Source organism: Triturus cristatus, chromosome 2_1 (assembly GCF_964204655.1).
Source record: "Triturus cristatus chromosome 2_1, aTriCri1.1, whole genome shotgun sequence".
NCBI lineage: Eukaryota > Metazoa > Chordata > Amphibia > Caudata > Salamandridae > Triturus > Triturus cristatus.
The window spans coordinates 846,031,772-846,051,623 of NC_140581.1; the positions used below are offsets into that span (position 1 = coordinate 846,031,772).

At 43.1% G+C, this 19,852-nt stretch overlaps 1 protein-coding gene across 2 annotated transcripts in view; it reads left to right on the forward strand.

The window, feature by feature from the left end:
• The window catches only part of GLIS3 (GLIS family zinc finger 3), a 773,572-nt gene that overhangs the window by 631,851 nt on the left and 121,869 nt on the right, over nt 1-19,852 (forward strand). For both annotated transcript variants that reach the window (XM_085632942.1, XM_085632943.1), the window contains one exon: nt 10,325-10,466. In XM_085632942.1, the coding sequence (XP_085489068.1) occupies nt 10,325-10,466 (142 nt within the window). The remainder of the gene's footprint in view (nt 1-10,324; nt 10,467-19,852) is intronic.

The following is a 19,852-nucleotide window of genomic DNA, read 5'->3' on the forward strand; positions in this document are numbered from 1 at the left end:
GTCCTTCTGAGATCATCCAATAGCAGTGGGGTGGGTCGTGCCTCCTCTTGAACTAGATCAGGGGTGAAGGAGGTCGGCCATGACTAGAGCGCTAAATTGTTTGGAGGTTCTTTTGGGAGTAGAAGCTCACTACGTTAGTCATGTGGCAAGAAAGACTTAGGAGCAGGTAATATAATATAACTCAATCAACTGAGGCCTTTCTGTTTGTAACCTGTAGGTTGCATGAGTCTGTTATGGTTTGGTCTACTCAACTTAAATCTTCTAAAATAAATGCATTTTAAAACATAGCAAACTTTAATCTTCTTTGTGCAGAAACAAAGTGCGCTTTCTGTAATGTGTGCACAGTTCTAACGCAACATTTTTCATGTTCTGAATGAATTTTACCGGAGGACAAAAACTGCATAACAACAGACCCATTTTGACTCGTTCCGGTTTGCTAAGTAAGAAGACCCCCTGGTAATCTGAGCCGGATGCCACTCTTATATAATGTTTACAGTACTAGGTATTTCTTTCAAGAACTGCAGAATCTGCTCCTCTGGTCCACTGATTTAAGAGAAGCGACCCGCCAAAACTACAACTCACAGAGAGCACTAGTTAGAACCAAAACACAATGTTCAGGTGCCATGGTGCCAAACAATCAGCAAAGCTGTGGCACACAACATCGTAACAGGGGAACTGTAGTCCAAGTTGTCAAGGGCTGTAGCTCCTGTGTGAGGACTTACAGACAACCTGGGTTTCAGCCGAAAGCACTAGGCAGGATGGGACTTGTAGTTTCACCTTTCTCACGAGTCTGAGCATGCTTACTTCTTTTTGATTAAAAAAAGGGACTGGGTGAAAATCACCGCCGTGACGGTGACCCGGTAGCAGTTGACAGCCATGTGAAGACGTGAGAGCAATAAACTTACATATCAGATTATTTGTGATTGGTCCCAGTCACAACATTTCACGATGCAGATTGAGGAGGTGATGTAGGTGCCTGAAGCCCCTTTCATCCATGCCTCCTTCAGATTGCAGTCAAAAGTCTTAGGGGTAACTTCAGAGGGGGTTTGCTGCACTTCTTTAATATACCTACTCACCTGACCTGCTTTTTTGGCCTTCCTAATTCTGCTCGCAGGATTTACCTGTGAAACTATGGTCTCATAGAAGCAAACAGGATGCGGGGGACAGTCTACCCGTTTCCCGAGCTGCCTTCAGTGCACAAATACAGATATGGTCAACTGTTTTGGGTCTGTTGACATTATGAGCGGTATTGGTCTCATCCTTGTCACAATCTCCGGCTGAAAGAACGATGGCAAACATGTGGTGGTGCTGCTTGGCGGCTGCAGGGCTATGAGCGATAGTGCTGTGCAGTGAGAGCAGGAACGAGTTGGTTCGAAGTCTTACCACAATCCCCAAATCATTAGGAAAGTGTAATCTACCTGGAGTATAAGTCAATAGTGAGTCGCTCCTCCTTAACACAAAGCATGCTTGTGACATTACGCTCTCTGATAAGCTACCCCCATTTACTGGTTTCATATCACCTACCTGCCTTTCACTAAGAACAAACCTAGCCAGAGCAGCCTGGTATAATAGCTGGCGTAATACTGTCCAGACCGCCATCTAGGCTTGCCCACAACACCAGCTGAGTACTTTACTGCTGACGAAATGGAAACACCGCCTAGTACTCGCTGCAACCTACCAAAGACACTGAATAAAGCGCTATCAAAATACTTTTTTTTTTTTTACAGTTTCGAGTACAGAGCAAGTGAGGGAATAAGAATGTTGGGACCCGAGTGAGCGAAGCGCCAGCTGGTGTCCCCTGGGTGACTTCCGTCAGGCCGAGCCAGGTGACTTTAGGGCGAGGGTAGGGAAGGGTGGGGCTAACAGGCTCGATCTATCGCGCAGCAGTTTGATGTAATTAGGCACATCTAGAGAGTGGCTGCAGCGATTTGGGAAAATTCGCTAGGCCCAAACACACTCTCCCATTGTCTAATAAGGGTTTGGAAGGTTTGGAATGCTTTAATTTTAAGTGAAGGAATTGCGCTGCAAAAGGTAATGGTTTGCCACGACTGTTGTGGTTTGGAGAGTCGGGTGCGGGTGGGGGAGAAAGTTCTGGGTCGTCGGAACAACACTAGGGGAGTTCGCTTGTGCAGGACTGCTGGGGACGTGATTGAGAGAGACTGGGGAGCAGGGCACAATTATGTGTAAATAAATAGAAACGAAACTGTAGTGTCGCACAAGGTACATATAAAAACAGGCTCCATATTGTAATGGGTTAATAACAGTTGGAGATGAAAGCAGCAAGTTAAACATGCACTCAATAGTAACAAGCAAAAGGAAAGTGATCGCGATCGCGTGAAAAACATAAAAGCAGGGGTGCGCGCAGGCAAACATGCGAGTGGGACAGCAAAAGTGAAAGCAGGGGTGCGCACGTGACTGCGGAAAAAGTGAGAGCTCCAGATGGCGCCTCGGGCGCTGAAAGCTGCTGGCTGCACGCGTGCACGCTCACGTGAACGCAAGCACTAGGCCAGCCAGCAGCACTTTGAAAACTCACCTACTAAATGTCTCTCCGAGCAGCGCATGCGTGCTGACTCAGCCAGACCTCAAAATAATGGGCATAGTGTGGCTTGGAGGTTTCCAGGCAGTTCCTTCGGCTTCCACCTGAATATGGGCTAAAGCGTAGTCTGAGGGCCTGATTACAAGTTTGGCGGTGGTGGTCCCACCCTCACAGCAGTTTTAGAATCCCCTCCTACCTATCTGGCAGTCCGCCTGCTGAATTACAGTGTTGGTGGGTTGCGGGAGGGAAAACCACCGGAGTACCAACACCGCCGCCAGCCATTGGCAGACCGCCGCTATGGCGGTAGGGAGAAAGCAGCTGTCAGAGGGCGGTACAGACAAGGTTACCGCTATCCGGATTACGAGTTGCCTTTCCATCGAGCCAACCGTGGTGGTGAGACTACCTGCTTCGAGTCGGTAGAATCACAGGAGATGGATTGCAAACTCACCCATTTCCTTTTCATGTCAGTCTTCCACATGGATACCTTCCTCCAGGGCCGCCCTACACAGCAGTAACTTGACCCCAAAGAAAACGACCCGGTTGGCACCAAGATCTAGTTAAGTTGGTTTCGCACTTGTCACCCATTGAATCTACTGGGTACATATGGTCCAGAGCTCAGCAATGGCAAAGTACACGTACTAGGTATTTTTACAAGGTGTCATATATATCTGTACAATTAACACTTGTGCAGTCACAATGTACACACCTCTATCGACACATGTGGAAAAATATTTCCATCCATCAGAAACACCGGCGGTGGGCCAGTAGGAACAACATAATATGGCGAGCTAGAGACTGCTGAGTCGGCGGTGCACTTGGGACCGCCGCCGCGGTGGTATGCCAGTAAGACCGCCAAACATGTAATCAGGCCCTAAGCCATGTGATCAGTGTTCCTAGTGTGTGCTGCCAATGGCCTTAGGCAGATGTTAAATATTGCTAGGGGCACAATGAGGAATCCTATTAATTGGTAAATATTACTGATCTTGATAATATCACTACCATGCATGTGCAGGTTAGGATAAGCATGGATATTAAATGTATTTTACTATGGAAGAGAGAGGGATATTATATGTGAGTGACCTATATTTTACAAATAACTTGTAGCATGCATGTTTGAATAATGAGCTTATATAACCATTCTACACTGTCTAAAAAATTCGCAACAACTTGACACCCTAAGCGAATGCATTCATGTCAATGCTTTAACACCAGCGGGAACTGTGAAATATTTCTCCTCGTGTTGACTTTGCTTGCTCTGACCTGATTTCCTGCGTGATTACATTAACATTGTACAGTATCCACTCCACCAGGACTGATGGCGCAATGTAAAATGATTGCCCCCCGCTTCAGAAGGGCCCACTGATTCTCCCATATCTCACAGATATTAATTTGCCTTTAGCTGTATGGTGCCCCCTAAAAGTTTGGGGTTCTCTGAAGGTTTCGGCACCCCCCTGCACCACAGGGTCTGCATGGGCCTGCATAATGCCCCACATGGACGGTCAGTTGGTGGTCGCCAGGGGCTGCAACTTCAACCCACCTCTTGCCCTTTGAGAGTCATAACACTGCCTTTGCGACCACTAGCCTCAGATGAGACAATAGCAGTGTCAAGAACAGCAGATAAACAGTTTCCTGGTGAGCATTAGTCACTTTCTGTAGATCCCACGGGAATATTACACTTTCTGTTCGTTAAAATAAATGTATTCACATGTGCAGTATTCTTCAAAATATATCCTAAAATGAAACAAAGTAAGAAGAAAAGGATTTAAAGTTGTTACCTTGCTTCATTATTGTGAATATATCGCAAACAAAGTCAATGGGTCTGGACATGGCGATATGTTTTTTAAATTGTTTATTTAATTTTATTATTGCAACAATATGGAACCAAAAAAATTGAAAAAACATGCCGCCTAATAGTGAGGTAATATTCTTGTTTTAACAATTTTATCTTTTTAGAAATACCAATATAAAAAAATGGCTAAAAGCAAAAATCTTTTAGGTGTCAAAAGCACACATAGTCATAGTCGTGCCTGGCTCTGAAGGGGACTACTTTGTGTACAGATCTGCACCTTGTGAAAGAGCAGAAGGCCGTAACCCACAGTAAAATTAGCCAATGGCTGCAGTGGGCTGCCCCAGTGCTACATGCTGTATCCTGCAGTAGGCAGAAAGAAAAATATGAATGACTGTTAAATAGAGAAATTGCCAAAGGGAGCTAACCCAAAGCAGATTTGTGTTTTTTAATTTTGTGATCTTTTTTCATTACACGAGGACGGCAAAACTGCTAAAGCTGTCTCTAGGCCTTACCTAATGTAGTGTTTGAACAAAACAGCCACCTCTGTGCTTCCTAAGTGTGATAGTTCCTAACTAGAGTCATAAATCAAACCTTGTTAACAATGATAAGGAGTAAATCAAGTTGATAACATAAGTCATATTCAATATAAGGCACAAACGGATTAATAACGATGGGCATGACCACTATTGTATTTTTAAATCTCTTTTTTTTAAATCTATCGGCTTCATCAATATATTTTCTCTTTGAGTTATATACCAGGCATCAAAGGCATACATTACTGTGATGTCATCAGAATAAAGCTCAGGTACTGTTATATTCCATATAGGGACCCCCATATAGGTCCAGGTAACATCTTAACCCTTCACCTACATTCTCTCCTATATTACATACATAACGGATTTGAGGGACTGACCTTTTACCTAGTTACAATACTATACACAGTACGTAGGGTTTTTCCCTGAAAACTGGTCTCATAAATTATGCATGAGGATTCTTAGTTTCTTGGAATCACAGCAGGACCATCATCTACTGCATAATAACTATGTATAAAGTTAATTCCCGACGTCATCCAAAGTCCGACACTGGCACAGCAAGGTACAGCCCCTGGGGATTCCTTAGGGTGTATAAACATCATATCTTGCTGAAATAGTCATAGGAGATCACGACTTCCATGCCGACACACTGGCACGAGACGCTGAGGTTCCTGCATGCAGACAATTCAGCTTGCAGTGGTCGGAACATCCCCCGCGTGGTGTCCAACTAGAGACCAGAACGGGGTCCCGCGGTCTCACATCAGGTAATGGGGTTGGCTTTATCCTAGAGGGATTCTTGGCTTTACACCTACTCACATGGTAGGTACACTTAGGTACATTTAGTTAGGGTGCATCGTAGGAGTACGCATTTTTTTGACATGTATTTTATATACTCGTCTATATTTTTGGTTTTAGCAAAATGGTAGAAACCTGCCATCTGTATACTTGCTTAGTGCTACTACTTATTTATATATGCTACTGTCTACTGGCGATTTCAGTGCACTTATTTTACACTAGAATAACAACTGTTCAATAAAAATACTTATTGAAAACGGCCCAACCGTTTATTCTGTGTATCTCTCTGAGAACAAGTGAGCACGAGTGACTGGGCGAAAAGTAAGTTACTGTTTCCACGGTCTTGAGGGATCAGGGTTGTCATGTTCGATAGTTGCCAGGAACTATTCTCTCCTTGGTGAGCGGTGGATATGGTGGCATTGTGAGCTAGCTGGAACACAGGCCAACATACCCGGTGGGGTGTCTGGAATCAGTCTGGACACCAGTCCCACAGTGTATGTTGTCTAAACGCTCAGATCCTATATAGGTCTTATAGGAACTACACAATAGTACCATCACTTCCTGGGTTTCATGTTCAAAGGTCATGATGTCACTTACTGCGGCCTAATTGAGGTCAAAAGGCATGTGATGTCATTTCTTACAACCCTGACATTTTGGTGAATCGATGTCCATGATATTGCTGGAGTGGGGATTTACTTTAAATTAAAATCTCGGTTTACTACCATGAGGGCTAATACCCAGTTTCTCTGGTCACTCCAGGTCCAATGGATCTTTGCCGTTGTTTTATACATCTCACATAAAATTATAATCACTAATCTATTTTCAGTCAATAATGAAATTTTGCTATGAGTTAAAGGGTTTTATTGCACAAATCCTTTTAGTAAATCATCTTTAGTGCAAGTCACAAATTAATTTGTATTAATCTTGATCATCAATATATGAAGATAAATGGAAAATCAATATTAGTTAATCAGAAGATATAATAAATGCATTAAAGTGCGTTACATAAAGGGGAGAATACCCAATTCTAGGAATGAGTGAAAATGGCGTTAGTCAGAACCCATAAAGAGTTCTAATTTGAGAGAGTGAGAGAGACAAATACGCGTAAAGCTTTAGCATCAAAATTCAGCAATATATATCAAAAATCAATAAAAGCAGAACTTCTCATACAGATAGGTTCAAGAGACTCAATTGATTCTCAGAGCAATGTGGAAATGTGAAAAAAGTGTTCTCGAAGTGCTAACCTACTCTAGAAACACTCACTAATATAGACAACACGTTTTATCACTGTTGCAGCTTGCAGTCTTCTTCCTTCTTCAGCCAGCCAGTCACCTTGTGATGCTCTCTTGGGAACAGGATCATTCCTCATCTACTCACAAATAACACAATGACTTCTACATAGCAGCTCCATGGTTGTAACTATTTCCTTTCACCTAGCAGTTTCCTCATGTCTACTTATTTTAAATTTTCTCTTTCAAAACTACTTTCCCATGATGGAATCTTCATATCTATCATTTTAAATAACAAAACATATTTGTTTGCTAGCAACAATCATTGCATAAGAGGAAACATGTGCAGCATTAAATGAAAACATTTATGCAACTATTATTAATTATGAAAACATATTCATGGAAAGACCAGGAAATATACATGATGAGGAAGTTGATGCAGGTGTAACACACCCCACTGCATCTGCATCAGGACTAACCCGAAGGGACACAATCCTAGCAATTTCTTCACATGAGCGCGGTCATCTCTATTGCCCCAACCTCAGTGCACTGCAACTCACGGACACTTCTGTTTGAATGTTGGGTGACCGCTCTCCCTGCTCCGGCTCCCTCCATGTTGCTCAGCAGTTGACTTTGGTATGCAGGTGTTTTCTGTTTCCATTGCACTGGTGTCCACTGTTCAAGTTGTTGCCAGCACCAAGCACTTCATGTGGGCTGGCTTATACTCACCCCACACACATCCAGCACAGGCGTCACTGTACATGTGGCCCTGCCAATAAAGGGGCCGGGCGCACATGCCCGTAGCCTGTTCAACATGATATATGCATGTGTCCCTGTGGTCTTGTTGTAGGCATGAGGGCCCTGGGCCCTATAACATTACATTGTGCTGTGTACAGCGGACGCAGACATGTCACCGCAGTCAGCGGGTAAGACCTTGGACATGTAGCTTTGTTGTCAGCCACTCAATGCGTATGAGGAGTGGACTGGGCCGTCGTACGGAGGTCCAGCGTCGGGGTGTGAATGATGATTCCGTGGCTCTGGGCATGGTTCATTGCAGGACATGTGCACATGCATGTGTATCTGTCGCGGTATTGGTCTCCTTTGTGGGGTGCAGGTGGTCCCTGATGGGACTTGAACACCCACGTATGTGATCTACTTCCGCTTCGATGAGCTCTGAGCCAACCCGCACATGTTCGGCCACCTCCTTTTGGCATTCTGACACCTGGCATTGGAATGCGATGTGTGCCTCGGTGAAGTGTTGGGAGCCAGCCGCGGTGGCGGGTGCTTCCTGCTGTGTGATCTGGGCAGGGGCTGGGGCCTTTTCTATATAGCTTGGCTGCCCTGCACCTGGGAGTGGGTTGCCTGGGAAGTCCATGAGCTGTTGTAGGGCGTCAGTGTCGGAGGTGTGGTGGTCGTCTCCGGCATCACTGATGGGTTGTCTGGTCTGATCTGCTGGAGGTGTTTTTGTCCCTCTGCAATGTGAACGGGAGATGCATGTTGACATTGTGTTGACATTGATGTTTGCGCATTGTTCTTGTTTACATGCAGACTGTGTGACAATGTACATTGTGACTGTTTGGGCGGTGCTGGCAATTTGGGGAAGACAGTGGACACTGGGACTACATGATGGATGTATGGTTGTACCCGTGCATATGCATCTCTCAGTTCCCTGCCCCTGTCCAATGTGATTGGCCTGTTTCTGTGCATGAGCGGACTCAGTTGTGTCCCCTGTTCTGCAGTGTCGTTGTTGCACTTGGTGCCACATTGTCATGGGATATGCTGTGATTGCTATGTGTGTGTGCTGCAGTGTGCCATGGGGGTGCCACGGGATGAGGGACATGATCCTGGGTCATGTGGGTGTGCAGTGTGCTATACTTGATTGTGCATGTGTGCCATTGTGCCCATCTCCCCCGTCCCCCCAGTCCCTGGTCGTTTCTCAACCTGTTGTTGTTGTGTCAGGTCCTCTCGAGCTGTGTCCACCTCCTTTCACCGTCTCCACACTGATGACTGGCCTCCATTTCCTCCTTCTCCTCCTGTGGCACAGGACTCCCACCTCCTGTCGCCGTTGCTGCCTTCCTGTTGGCAGCGGGTTTGTGCCTGGTTTAGGTTTTCAGGTCATGTCAGCGCCTCTTGGCCTCAACCATTGGCCTCCTCGACACTCCAGCTGCATTTCAGGTAGTCTGATTGTGGGACCGTTGCTGGTAGTGTTCTGCCACCTCTGTGACGCTGGTCTTGTGTTGCTGCGGACTGCACCCGTCTTCCTCTCCTTCTTCTCCCTGGCCTTCCCCGACCCCGTTGTACCTTGCTGGTGGGCCGTGGGGCTTGTGGGGTTCGTGTTGGCCGTTGCGCTCGATCAGGGTGCATCCATGGTGCTGCGCACGTTTGATTGTTTCTGGTGTTTTTTTCTTGTTCTGCTTTTATAGTGCATGTTCCCGCCAGACGTGTGGGATTTGCAGGCCTGTGGCTGGTTTTCACAGCTTTTTCTATCACGCTTGGCCTCATCGCAGCTTTTTTTGCATTCGTGTTTCGCATTTTTGCGGCGTGGCGTTGATTTTAATGCGCCCATTTCACGCATTACCTGGTGACTATCTCATGGGACCGCCATGTTGTGAATACTTGGTTAACACGGCGTAAATTTCCAGCGATAGACTGCGATGTTGTAGGTTGCGTTAAGTTACTTTTGCGATAATTATCACACGTTCTTGAGAATATACCCCTGGGTGTGCCCGCCTGATCTAGAGGTGGCTAGACCACCAGGTTTAGCCCCACGGAGTAACATTTAGTTGGTCAGCATAAACCTTCCTCCAACGGCTAAAGTCAGTAGAGGTCATCCTATCATCTATTTCAAGTGGGCGATATGATGACATCCTTTTACTGCCCTTGACCCCCAGTTATATCCTGGAGGTGAAGCACCATCAAAAGAAACTCCCATACTTTTTTATTTTTCAAGAATGCACTCCTAGAATGGGAGTTTGTTTTTGGAAAATAAAAAACTCAGCAAAAATCTGACAGATGGCTGTCATGTTTGATAGAGCCGTCCCCCAAACATTTTCTTCATTGACTGAAACTGCCAATATATAGAGATGTCTGCCAGGCTGATGGACATTTCTAAATTTGGGGGGCAGAGTAAAGATAGGTTGGCAAATAAAACGTCCTCCAACATCCTGTTTGCCCTTACTCTGTCCGACACATCCTAAATCAGGCCCTAAGTAATGAATGATAATGTACTTTTGTTTCCAGAGACTGACAAGCCTATGTTGCTAATCAGCTGCTGGCTCCATCATTATGTTTTGCTGAATTTTTGTGAGACTTGAGATGTAATAACCACAAAGACCCCTATAATTCAATGTCTTTGCTTGAGTTGCCATTCTCCAGATTCACATCTGTGATGATTTTATGAACTGAAAAAGTGTATGTACTTATGGTTCTTTCTACTTTTCAGTTGCGATCCAGCACTGACCTTGAACAAGATATCCTCAGTGACTGCCTAACAATCCAACCTCTACAGACATCTGCTTCTCCACATGATGGTGCAGATACAACCATGGGACGATCACCATGCCCTGTCCATGATGTATACCCAGGTAAAGAAGTCAATCTGTTTTGACAGCAAGTATAAACTTTCAAATATGTATTTTTTCCCTGAAATTAAGAACCATTTCGTTCCGTCATATTTTATTGGTGCTCCTGTAGCTGTTGTTTTACATTTTAGGAATATGATAATATTCTTGTTAGTATCACAAAATCACCTGTCACAAATGCAGCTGATGTATTTGCGGGACAAAATTATATTAAATGATAAATTGTCTTAGATGAAGAAGAAGAGCCTGCTTTTAGGATGTTACAAAATATGAATCCCAGAGGGAAAATTACCGTATTGCAATAGTGATTAGGACCTTCTAAAAGATACAGTTCAGGAAAAAAATAGCATGAGGGGTCAAATGACCAGGACCAGACAGTTTCTGCAGGCAAAGCATGAGGGCAACACTATCCTTCCTGACCTTTTCTGGACATGATGGTGACCTCCTTTTCTTCTGAAAACTAGTTTTAACGTAGCTAGTTGAGTACGTATTTATGTAAACTTTACTATTCATAGTTTGAAACAAAGTTCATTGCTCCTGGGCTCTTTGCAGCTAGAGACATATATTGATGGGTGGGTCCTAATAGGATAATGGCATTGCAGTTAAAACAGGCCAAAGTTAATGAATATCAAAATTTAGGAACTCCGGAGTACTAATTGCCATAGTGTTATCAATGGGCAGATATAAGACTAATGATTGTCCTCATATGACCCTTAGAAAAGTCTAGTTTAGGCTGATTAAAAAGCCTTTCCAGGAAAGAAAGCACCTTAGCATACCAGAGAGTACTGTGTCGCTACCAAAAAACAGATACAGATAGCTTCAATTCACTTATGAAACAACGATAATCCTCAATCCTTCTCTTTCTGATTTTTTATCAATAGTATAAGATTAGATAAGCATCACCTTAAGTAAAAGTGATATTAAAATGCTCAATACCCCTCCCAAGAAACAGTTCATGCAAGTATGATCAATTTAATGTACCATTTTTGATCGATGCCTATTTCCTAATTGGTGCAATTTCATTGCTATTTAATGTTCTGTAAGGAATGCAGTTTAAATAAGAAAAATAAAACATTTAATGCAAGAATAATCCTATTGAGATGGAAGGAAAATGATGCTTTCATGAAAACTCTTTTTTATGAAAATTCTTTAAATGTATTTATTACCTCTATTCCCCGGAGATGCGAGTGTACTTTTCAGATTACAATGTACATGAAAATGCACATAGTGACCACAGTTATTTTCCTGTTTTCTTCTGGGGTAGTAAGGATGTTATATACCGACCCTTGAGCCAGGACCATGTTTGTGCTGATAGGAATAAGGGGGTGCTGCTGAAATGGAGCTAGCAGTTTGCACTAAGAACATAGTAGGAAATCCAGACCGTCTGGTATTTGATCTCCATGATGTACAATTTAGCATACAGTAATTTATTGGTTCAGACCCCTCTAATCCAATTGGGGCATTTTACCATTATCCCATATTTGTTAAATACAATTGATGTCTGAATGTTTCCCAATTTTCGGAGTCAAATTACAACAGTTTCAATTTCTAGATTAAGGAACGCCATATTTCTCACTTAGTAAACCATCAATTCCCACATACGAATGTATGCTTCCATCAAGACTGGATTTTACGGATTGTTTTGATGTTAGTAAACACATTTCCTAGTTAGGGAAAAACTTGATTTACACCTCTGTTACTTGAACTTTGTTTCAACTAGCTGAAAACTAAAATGCAGGAACTCATAAAAAAAGGGCATACTTATTTTGTTGTTTTCGAGAGACAAAAATGGTTTCCAAGAAGATGTGGTTCTTAGAGATATGAAGTAAGATATAAGAGCACGAATCTTGCAATGCACCCACCCACAAAACAATTTACGAGCATTCCTATGATGTTAGACTAAACCAAACATCTTTTCAACTATGTTGCCAAAGGCTTAATTGTTGTCTCTACTTTGTAAAGTAGTGCAGCACATGGTGACTGTATTTCACTTTTACATGTATTCAATTAGTAATGTAGTTAACGATTGTGCAACCATTTATTCTTGATTACAAGTTTGTTCTTTCCAAATAATTTTTTTTGCTTTCTTGTCTGCAAGTCAAATTTCTGTCAAGATCTTATAGCCCAAATTTAGTAGGTCTATAGAAGGAGTGCTCCTGTATTTCCTTTGCTTAGTTCAGCATGACATTTACCATGTTGTTTCCATACTCTCTGGGGAATCTTCCTCGTTGATGTTGAAATGTACCTCCGAAAAACACTTTTCAGTTCTATTTTACAGACAGTGATACATCTTAGTGGTTAAACTCTTGCGCGTGGAAAGGCGAAACTATGGACACCAAGGGATTGTTTTGAGAAACGGGCAAAATTCTAGGAAAGAGGCACTTCCGTTCTGCACTGCTTGAGGTTGACTCGTACCAATAGTTACTTCATATGTGTTGCAAAGTGATGAGAACTGAACTAAGCAGTTTGGCTCATATGCACCACTGTTTCCAAGTCAGAGTCCCTAATGTAAAATGGAGTCTTGAAAAGGAAAGATTTGTAGTGAGCATACTCTGTACTAAGCACCACCGTGGAATATGGTCGCAATCTTGAGCGAACAGCTGGAAAAGCGTTTAACATACTTCTTTTCAGAATACAGCAAAAGAAAGTGGTTAGAATTAAGTTTGAGAAGAGAGGGAAAGACTTTACAAATCCCACCAAAGAGATATATGTGATCACTACCTTGTTAGATAAACTTTAAATGGAATATTGTCAGCAGTATGTTTTTATTGAATAACAAGAATTATCTCTGGACATATGGTGCAGACAGTGTGCAAAACACACATTGCTACAGACAAATGTATTGATGGCCATATATAACAAGAAAGCTCCCCCAGAACCAATGACAAATCATCTTTGGACTTAACACCAGAAACACAAAATCCTGCAGAGGTGACAGGCTCTGCATTATTTAGCACAATTGTACAGTTTATTGTGACAAAAATAGTTTAGTATTTTGAGTACATTTGAGTGGGTGCTACAATTGAGTTATTAGCTCATATGAAACATCTTGGTCCATAGTATTTCCAGTTGGACTGTTTGCATGTGCTCTGCCACATATTAGAATGCATGGGAAAAACACCAGATGTTTTTACCAGGTAATATTTAGTTTCCAGCATAGAATCAGGTGTTCTGCTAGATGTTTAATTTCTATTACCTTTCTCATATATGATTTATATCAGTCATCAATAATTTATATATCAATGGTTTATACCATCAATTATGTTGACCCACTGGTAGCCAAGGATTTTCAAAACGTTTAATAACAAATTAAAATAAATCAGTTTTGTTTTGCAGTGAGTGCTACCAAATACAATCTACATGTATGTTGGGCCATTAGCTGCTGTGGGCAAAACACAGTATGCAATGTGCATTCATGGTAATTACATTATTCTCTAAAAGTACATATTAGTTAACCAGTTAAGGTTTTTTTAAAAGACAGAGATTGTCATTAAATTGGATTTTTACAGCAATCAGTATGCATTTGAAGGATATAAGTGTATCCCACATCCGTGTACTCCTGTCTGTATGCCAAAGCTACACATTGACACTGTAACACCCACCGTCATAGGTTGTTAATACAAGTCTATATTTCCAGCACGCAATGACCAATATTATCCTAATTGGTCACTTGTGCACTCTCAGGCAGCTGCTACATCTCAGCAGCTGTTCTATTGGTTGGTTGTGAAATCACAATACCCAATGTTGGGCTATCCTGGTGCCATGGAGATTTGCCTGTGGAATATCTTAGTGCATTAGGAAAGAGTGCAGATGTATATCCAGTATGAAGCACACATGAAACGTTCCTGTTACTTTTTACTGACTCTTTCAACACATATAGGTGTTTTATCAGGAAAAAAACCCGTTACAACGCATGCCATTACCCCGCATGTCGTTACAATGCGCAAGGCTTGCTGCAAGGGGTAGAAGGTGTTGGATTTAACTCCAACACCTTTCCTACTGTTGCACACACTGGAGTTGGAATAGTAAATTATACTATTCCAACTTCCAGCGCACCCCTGACAGCAAGTCGGGGTAAAGGTATGCGTTGTAATGGCATGTGGGATAATGGCATGCGCTGTAATGTCATACAACCGTTTTATCATAATGAGGATGTTCAACACAGTAACTAAAATGATTGTAAGTGATAAAGTCTACGAATACCCACATACTTTATAAGTTTTACCTATGCTGCTATTTCGTAATTGCAATATTATATCAGCATTACAATTGTGTAGTGTTTTTGGATGTTAATGGATCAGTATAGCTCGAGTGAGTTAATCGAAGGGTGAATGGTTACATATGTGAATGCATTGATAGATATTTAAAAGAATGAATGAGTGCTTGCATAGATTAATGATTACTAGGTTTGGAGGCTACACGTTATGCCAATCTTACAGGTTGTGGCCTCAGACAGCAATAGTAATCATCTCATACAAATAGCAAGTATAGAGTGCAAGCCTTACAACTAGCCTGCGTACTGTTCTACCAAGAATGCCTACAATATATTTAAAGAATGATCAAGGTTATACCAGTGCATGCATAACACCAAAAGTGGCCACCATTTTTCCAAGAGGGCCTACGGTAGGTCTAGAGTTCGGTCTGTATTGCCAGTGCATGCATTTCAAAAGAGCGGGTGCCATTCTGCAGAGACTCCCAGCTTTCTGGGTGATTTTCCTTCATAGCACTCTATCTGATGCTGGTGCCCTTCTTACCTTCTGTTGACGCCACAATGCAAAGAAGCCTTGAGTGCCTACAAATCTGGCATCGATGCCATCAGAAGGAGCCAGAATGACTACAGAGGTACCTTCAGAGATTGCCTGCTTTCAGCCTATGCATGACCAGGTGCAGGAAGAGTGACAGGCACTGAAACATGCTGTCTCTTTTTCAAACTGGGACATGGTTATTAGCGCTCAAAAACAAACCCCACTTCCCAAATGTTAAGTGCCAGATTTGAGGATTCAAACTCCATTGCAACTTCAAGCATGAGATTCCAGCTTTATAGAATGTGCCTGGGCTTGGCATTGGATTAAACATACAAGTTGTGTACCTTCAGCAGCTGTGGATCTATCCTTGAGCTCTTTAAACGTCAGAAAAACTCTTCACCACCTACTTCCATTAACTCAATTAAAGGTTCTTGATTCGTCTCCAGCCTCTATCTGCTGCCATCACTGTCTGAAAATCTGTAAGCAAAGCACCAGCAAATCTGAACTAGAAGAACTGGGTGGAGCTGTCAAGTCTATCACAGAAGTAGCTTCCATCACATGGAAGAGTTGACTGTGATTCAACCCTCTCCGCCTTGACCTCCAAATCAGCACATATGAATAAAGAGACGTTGTATTAGACCCAGCCTTGACATGAGTAACACTGGAAGTGATTGCACTCCATAAAATATTTAAGTCCAAAAATAATTTTGTTCACTAGGGCAAGCCCTCAATCCCTATATGACTATGTGCACTTCTACTTTCCCGTTCCTGCTAAAAAAGGGGGTGGGGCCTTGGTAAATGAAGCCACATGAACGCTCGGCTCATATTTGGCTCAAGGAGAACTCGCGCTGCACCACATCTTGGCATCTGCGAGTGTGCCTCGAGCCTTAAGCCGTTCAACCACTGCTATTCTCTGCACAAACATGCAAGATAAGGAACAACTTCCAGAAGAAAAAAATAATAATCAGTAATCACCTAGAAATTCGAAAAGCTATAAAATCTTGGATTTTTCTAAAAATATGATTGAACTGGCCCTCAACCTATAATCACCAGTGGACTGTACCGCACAATGCAATGTAATCACTCCACTTCCCTCCACAAGCCCAGGGATAAAAGGCTGCAATACACATGCCACAACTCATTTTGAACACATCTGAATCAGATGCACAAATACAATAAAAATGAAAACAACCTTCACAGAAGCAGTCATACCCTCTAGTTTGCACTGTAGATAGGAAAAATTCATAGGTCATGCTAATATGTGCAGGACACGGGCATACATTTCCCAGCACATACTATACCTTGTCATATCTTGCACATCAACGTAATTCGACTGGTCAAACAGTGGCGTAACAATAGCCCCTGCAGCCCCTTCGGTGCGCGGGGGGGGTGCGAGTTCCAGGCCCCCCCAAACACTGTGCAAGGATGGCAAGCACCTGGACTAAGAGCTCCTGACCTGGTCCGGAGCATGTGGTCGCCCTCCAAGTACTCTGCAGGGGGCCCCCCTCAAGTTTCGTTACGCCGCTGTGATCAAGGGCCCTACCTTTGGAGGCTACATGATACATGATTCCTCATTAGACTCAAGCTCGGATTCCTGGTTGACCATTCTAATATTTTCTTCAAAAGTGGTAAGCTAGGGTTCCTGGTGTGGAGGAGAGGGATTTCCTTCCCTGTCACATTGTCAGTGTAGGAAAAAAATTATATAACACAGTGCTTCATTTTGGTCATCTGAATAGCTGGATTACAGTTATGATGCCTGCCACCTTTAGTTTGGGGATATTCAAATACTCTTGCTCTCTGCTAGCACATAGATATTGATAATTGGCCTGCCTGCAGTTCGTACAGTGTATGTTTTATCCTACATATTGGTTTGGGCTTTGAGAAATTTCACCACAAAGTAGTCATATGTTCTCACGAGTGCTCATTGAAGCTGAAAATATGCCAGTTTCCAAACTTATGCTGGCAAAGCTTTTTCCCGCAGCAATTTAACAGGGAAACAAAATTCCAGATTATAATATGAAATAGCACGAACAGAAAAGTTTGGGAAATACTAGTAGTACTCGTAGTATTTGCAAGCATTACTGGAAGTTTGTGTGAGAAAGACTTAACAACTTTGCAAACGATCATGTTGCTGACCCTAGAGCTCTGATGAACAGTGCCACTGAATTCTATAGATTTAATCTAAGGTTTTTTTTCTGTAAAGACCCTATTATTTCACAAACAAGGCAGAAAAACTACTGGGTGCCCTCTGATTCAATCTAGATTGTATTATTGTAATTCTCTGTAGTCTTAACTCAGTGACAATTCATTGCTTGATATGACTATAGTACAACACCAACACAACAATTTGATCTATAGCTTTCACGTTTCATTAGAGAATATAGGGCCAGATGTACAATTCTTTTTTACGGTCACAAACCCTGCTATTTCCAAAACCGCAGTGTTTGTGATCACAAAGGGTTTTTTACAATGTACTGCAAAATGGAGTTTGAGACTCATTCCGAAGTGCAGTTAAGAGGGAGTGTGAAATGATATGTATCAGTGGTTTGAGACCACAGTTGTGGCTGTGAACCACTGAAAAAGTACCAACACTTTGATGGAGGTGGTAACTCATTCAGAAAGGAAAGGTTGGCCCTGTTGGTTAGCTTCCCTTCTGGGGATTGTGTCAGGCAGCCTCAGGTACACTAGGTAGTGGGACAACTGCCTGCTGCCCCCGGTGTTTTCACAAACACAAAACTTTTTTTAAGAACAGCCCATGCTCCTTTAAGGAACAGGTTGCTTAAAAAAAAGCGTTTCCTGGTTCAGAATGCGTTTGCAGGGGTGGTGGTGCGGTATCCCTTTCAAGTCTCTGTCCCTGTGTTCGTAGCCGATCTCATTGGTTAGCAAATAGCAATCTGCCTCAGTAATATTCGTTAGGCAGGTTGCGCTTTTGCAAAATGACCAATTATTGCCTAGGTCGCAGTGTAAAATTACAGACAAGTCGTAAAACCTGGGGCCTGATTTACACTTGCGGCCAACATGGTGACAGAGTGGCGGGGACGGGGGGAACGGGGGGACTAACAGGAACGGGGGAGACAATTAAATGAAAAAAACAATTGCCTGCTTGCCGCATCGCGCTCCTCGCTTCTCCAGGCATAGGCTCCCAGAGTGCAATGCGGCTGATCCTGACGCTGCTTTCATGCTGCTGAAAGCAGCTTTGGGATTGGCCTGAGCGCTGTGGGTTTACACTCCCACAGAGACTGGGAGCCTGTGCCTGCTTTCCCCAACCCAGCAATGCAGCTGGGGTTGGAGAGAGCTTCACTGCGCATGTGGGTTTGGCTAGCCTGAGACGGCCGGCCAAACGCACATGAGCAGTGAAGGCAATGCACAACACTCCCCCTCCCGCTTGTCACCACCCTGGCCCCACCACCAAGCATTGGCTCCGAGAGAAAAATAAAACAATAATAAACAAGAGTTTATTATCGGGTTTTTTTCTCCATTTTTTCGACTGCTGGCAGGTGGGGTGACTCTCCTCTGCCATAGCGGAGGAGCTGCTGCAGCTGATTTAGACTTTGATGGATGGGATACTCCATCACAAATGTCCTCCGTATTGCTTTGGTGGATGGGATACTCCATCACAAATGTCCTCCGTATTGCTTTGATGGATGGGATACGCCATCACAAATGTCCTCCGTATTGCAATTGCCGTAGGATATAATGTACTTGTAATACAGCAGGCGGGATATCATCATGTTTGTGACAGAGTAACCAAACCACCAAATTCTAAATCAGGCTATTTGGCGCAACTATTTGCAACCTTCCTATTAGTGTTAGCATTAGAACCTACTAGTTTTAGAAGCTTGATATTCACAATGTATGATAGGGTGAATAGCAATTTTGTTAAATGAGCACAGTGGAAAAAGTAATAACTAAAGAAGCAAATCAAGAGAGTTAGTGGTGATAACAATAAAGACAAATACATGTTTTCTTTAATCAGTATGTCCTTCAACACTATTATTAGTTTCATTAGTAAGCTTGCACTACTGCATGTCAAGATATTTCTGTGTTTATTGTTCTTGAGATATATTATTGATTGTTGACATACATGCGCGCCACTTATTGAAAGAGAAGAGTGTAGTATGTCAGATAATTCAAACACGATTTAATGCCACTGATATTTGCATAAACAACAATTGATGGACAGAATGCAGAACAATGTCATACATTCACCCCAGTACAGAGATCTGGGCCTAAATCCATCGTTTTTTTGCTCACCATGCCATTCCAGTTTGAACCCAGCCATATGCAAATCAGTCTTGACCCTGTGCCCCATGGGAACAGTCCAGCCCGAACTGCCAAGCCAGGTCCTCCCTGGACTGGAAACAAGCATCCTAGGACCGGTTTCGGGCTTTCAGCCCTCGTCAGCCAGGATAGCCTGATTCCAGTGGCATGGAGAGCAAGGGACTCACGTCTGAGCATACCCTTCCCACTCGGGGTGACAAATGCAAATGACTGGGGGAGAATGTATGCATTGTCAGCATTCCGTCCATCATTTGTTTTTTGTAACGCTTTTCGCCCTAAGTGGGATGGGTATTCCCAGACGTGGGACCCATGCTCACTACGCCACTGGAGTCAAGCTATCCTGGCTGATGACGGCTGATAGCC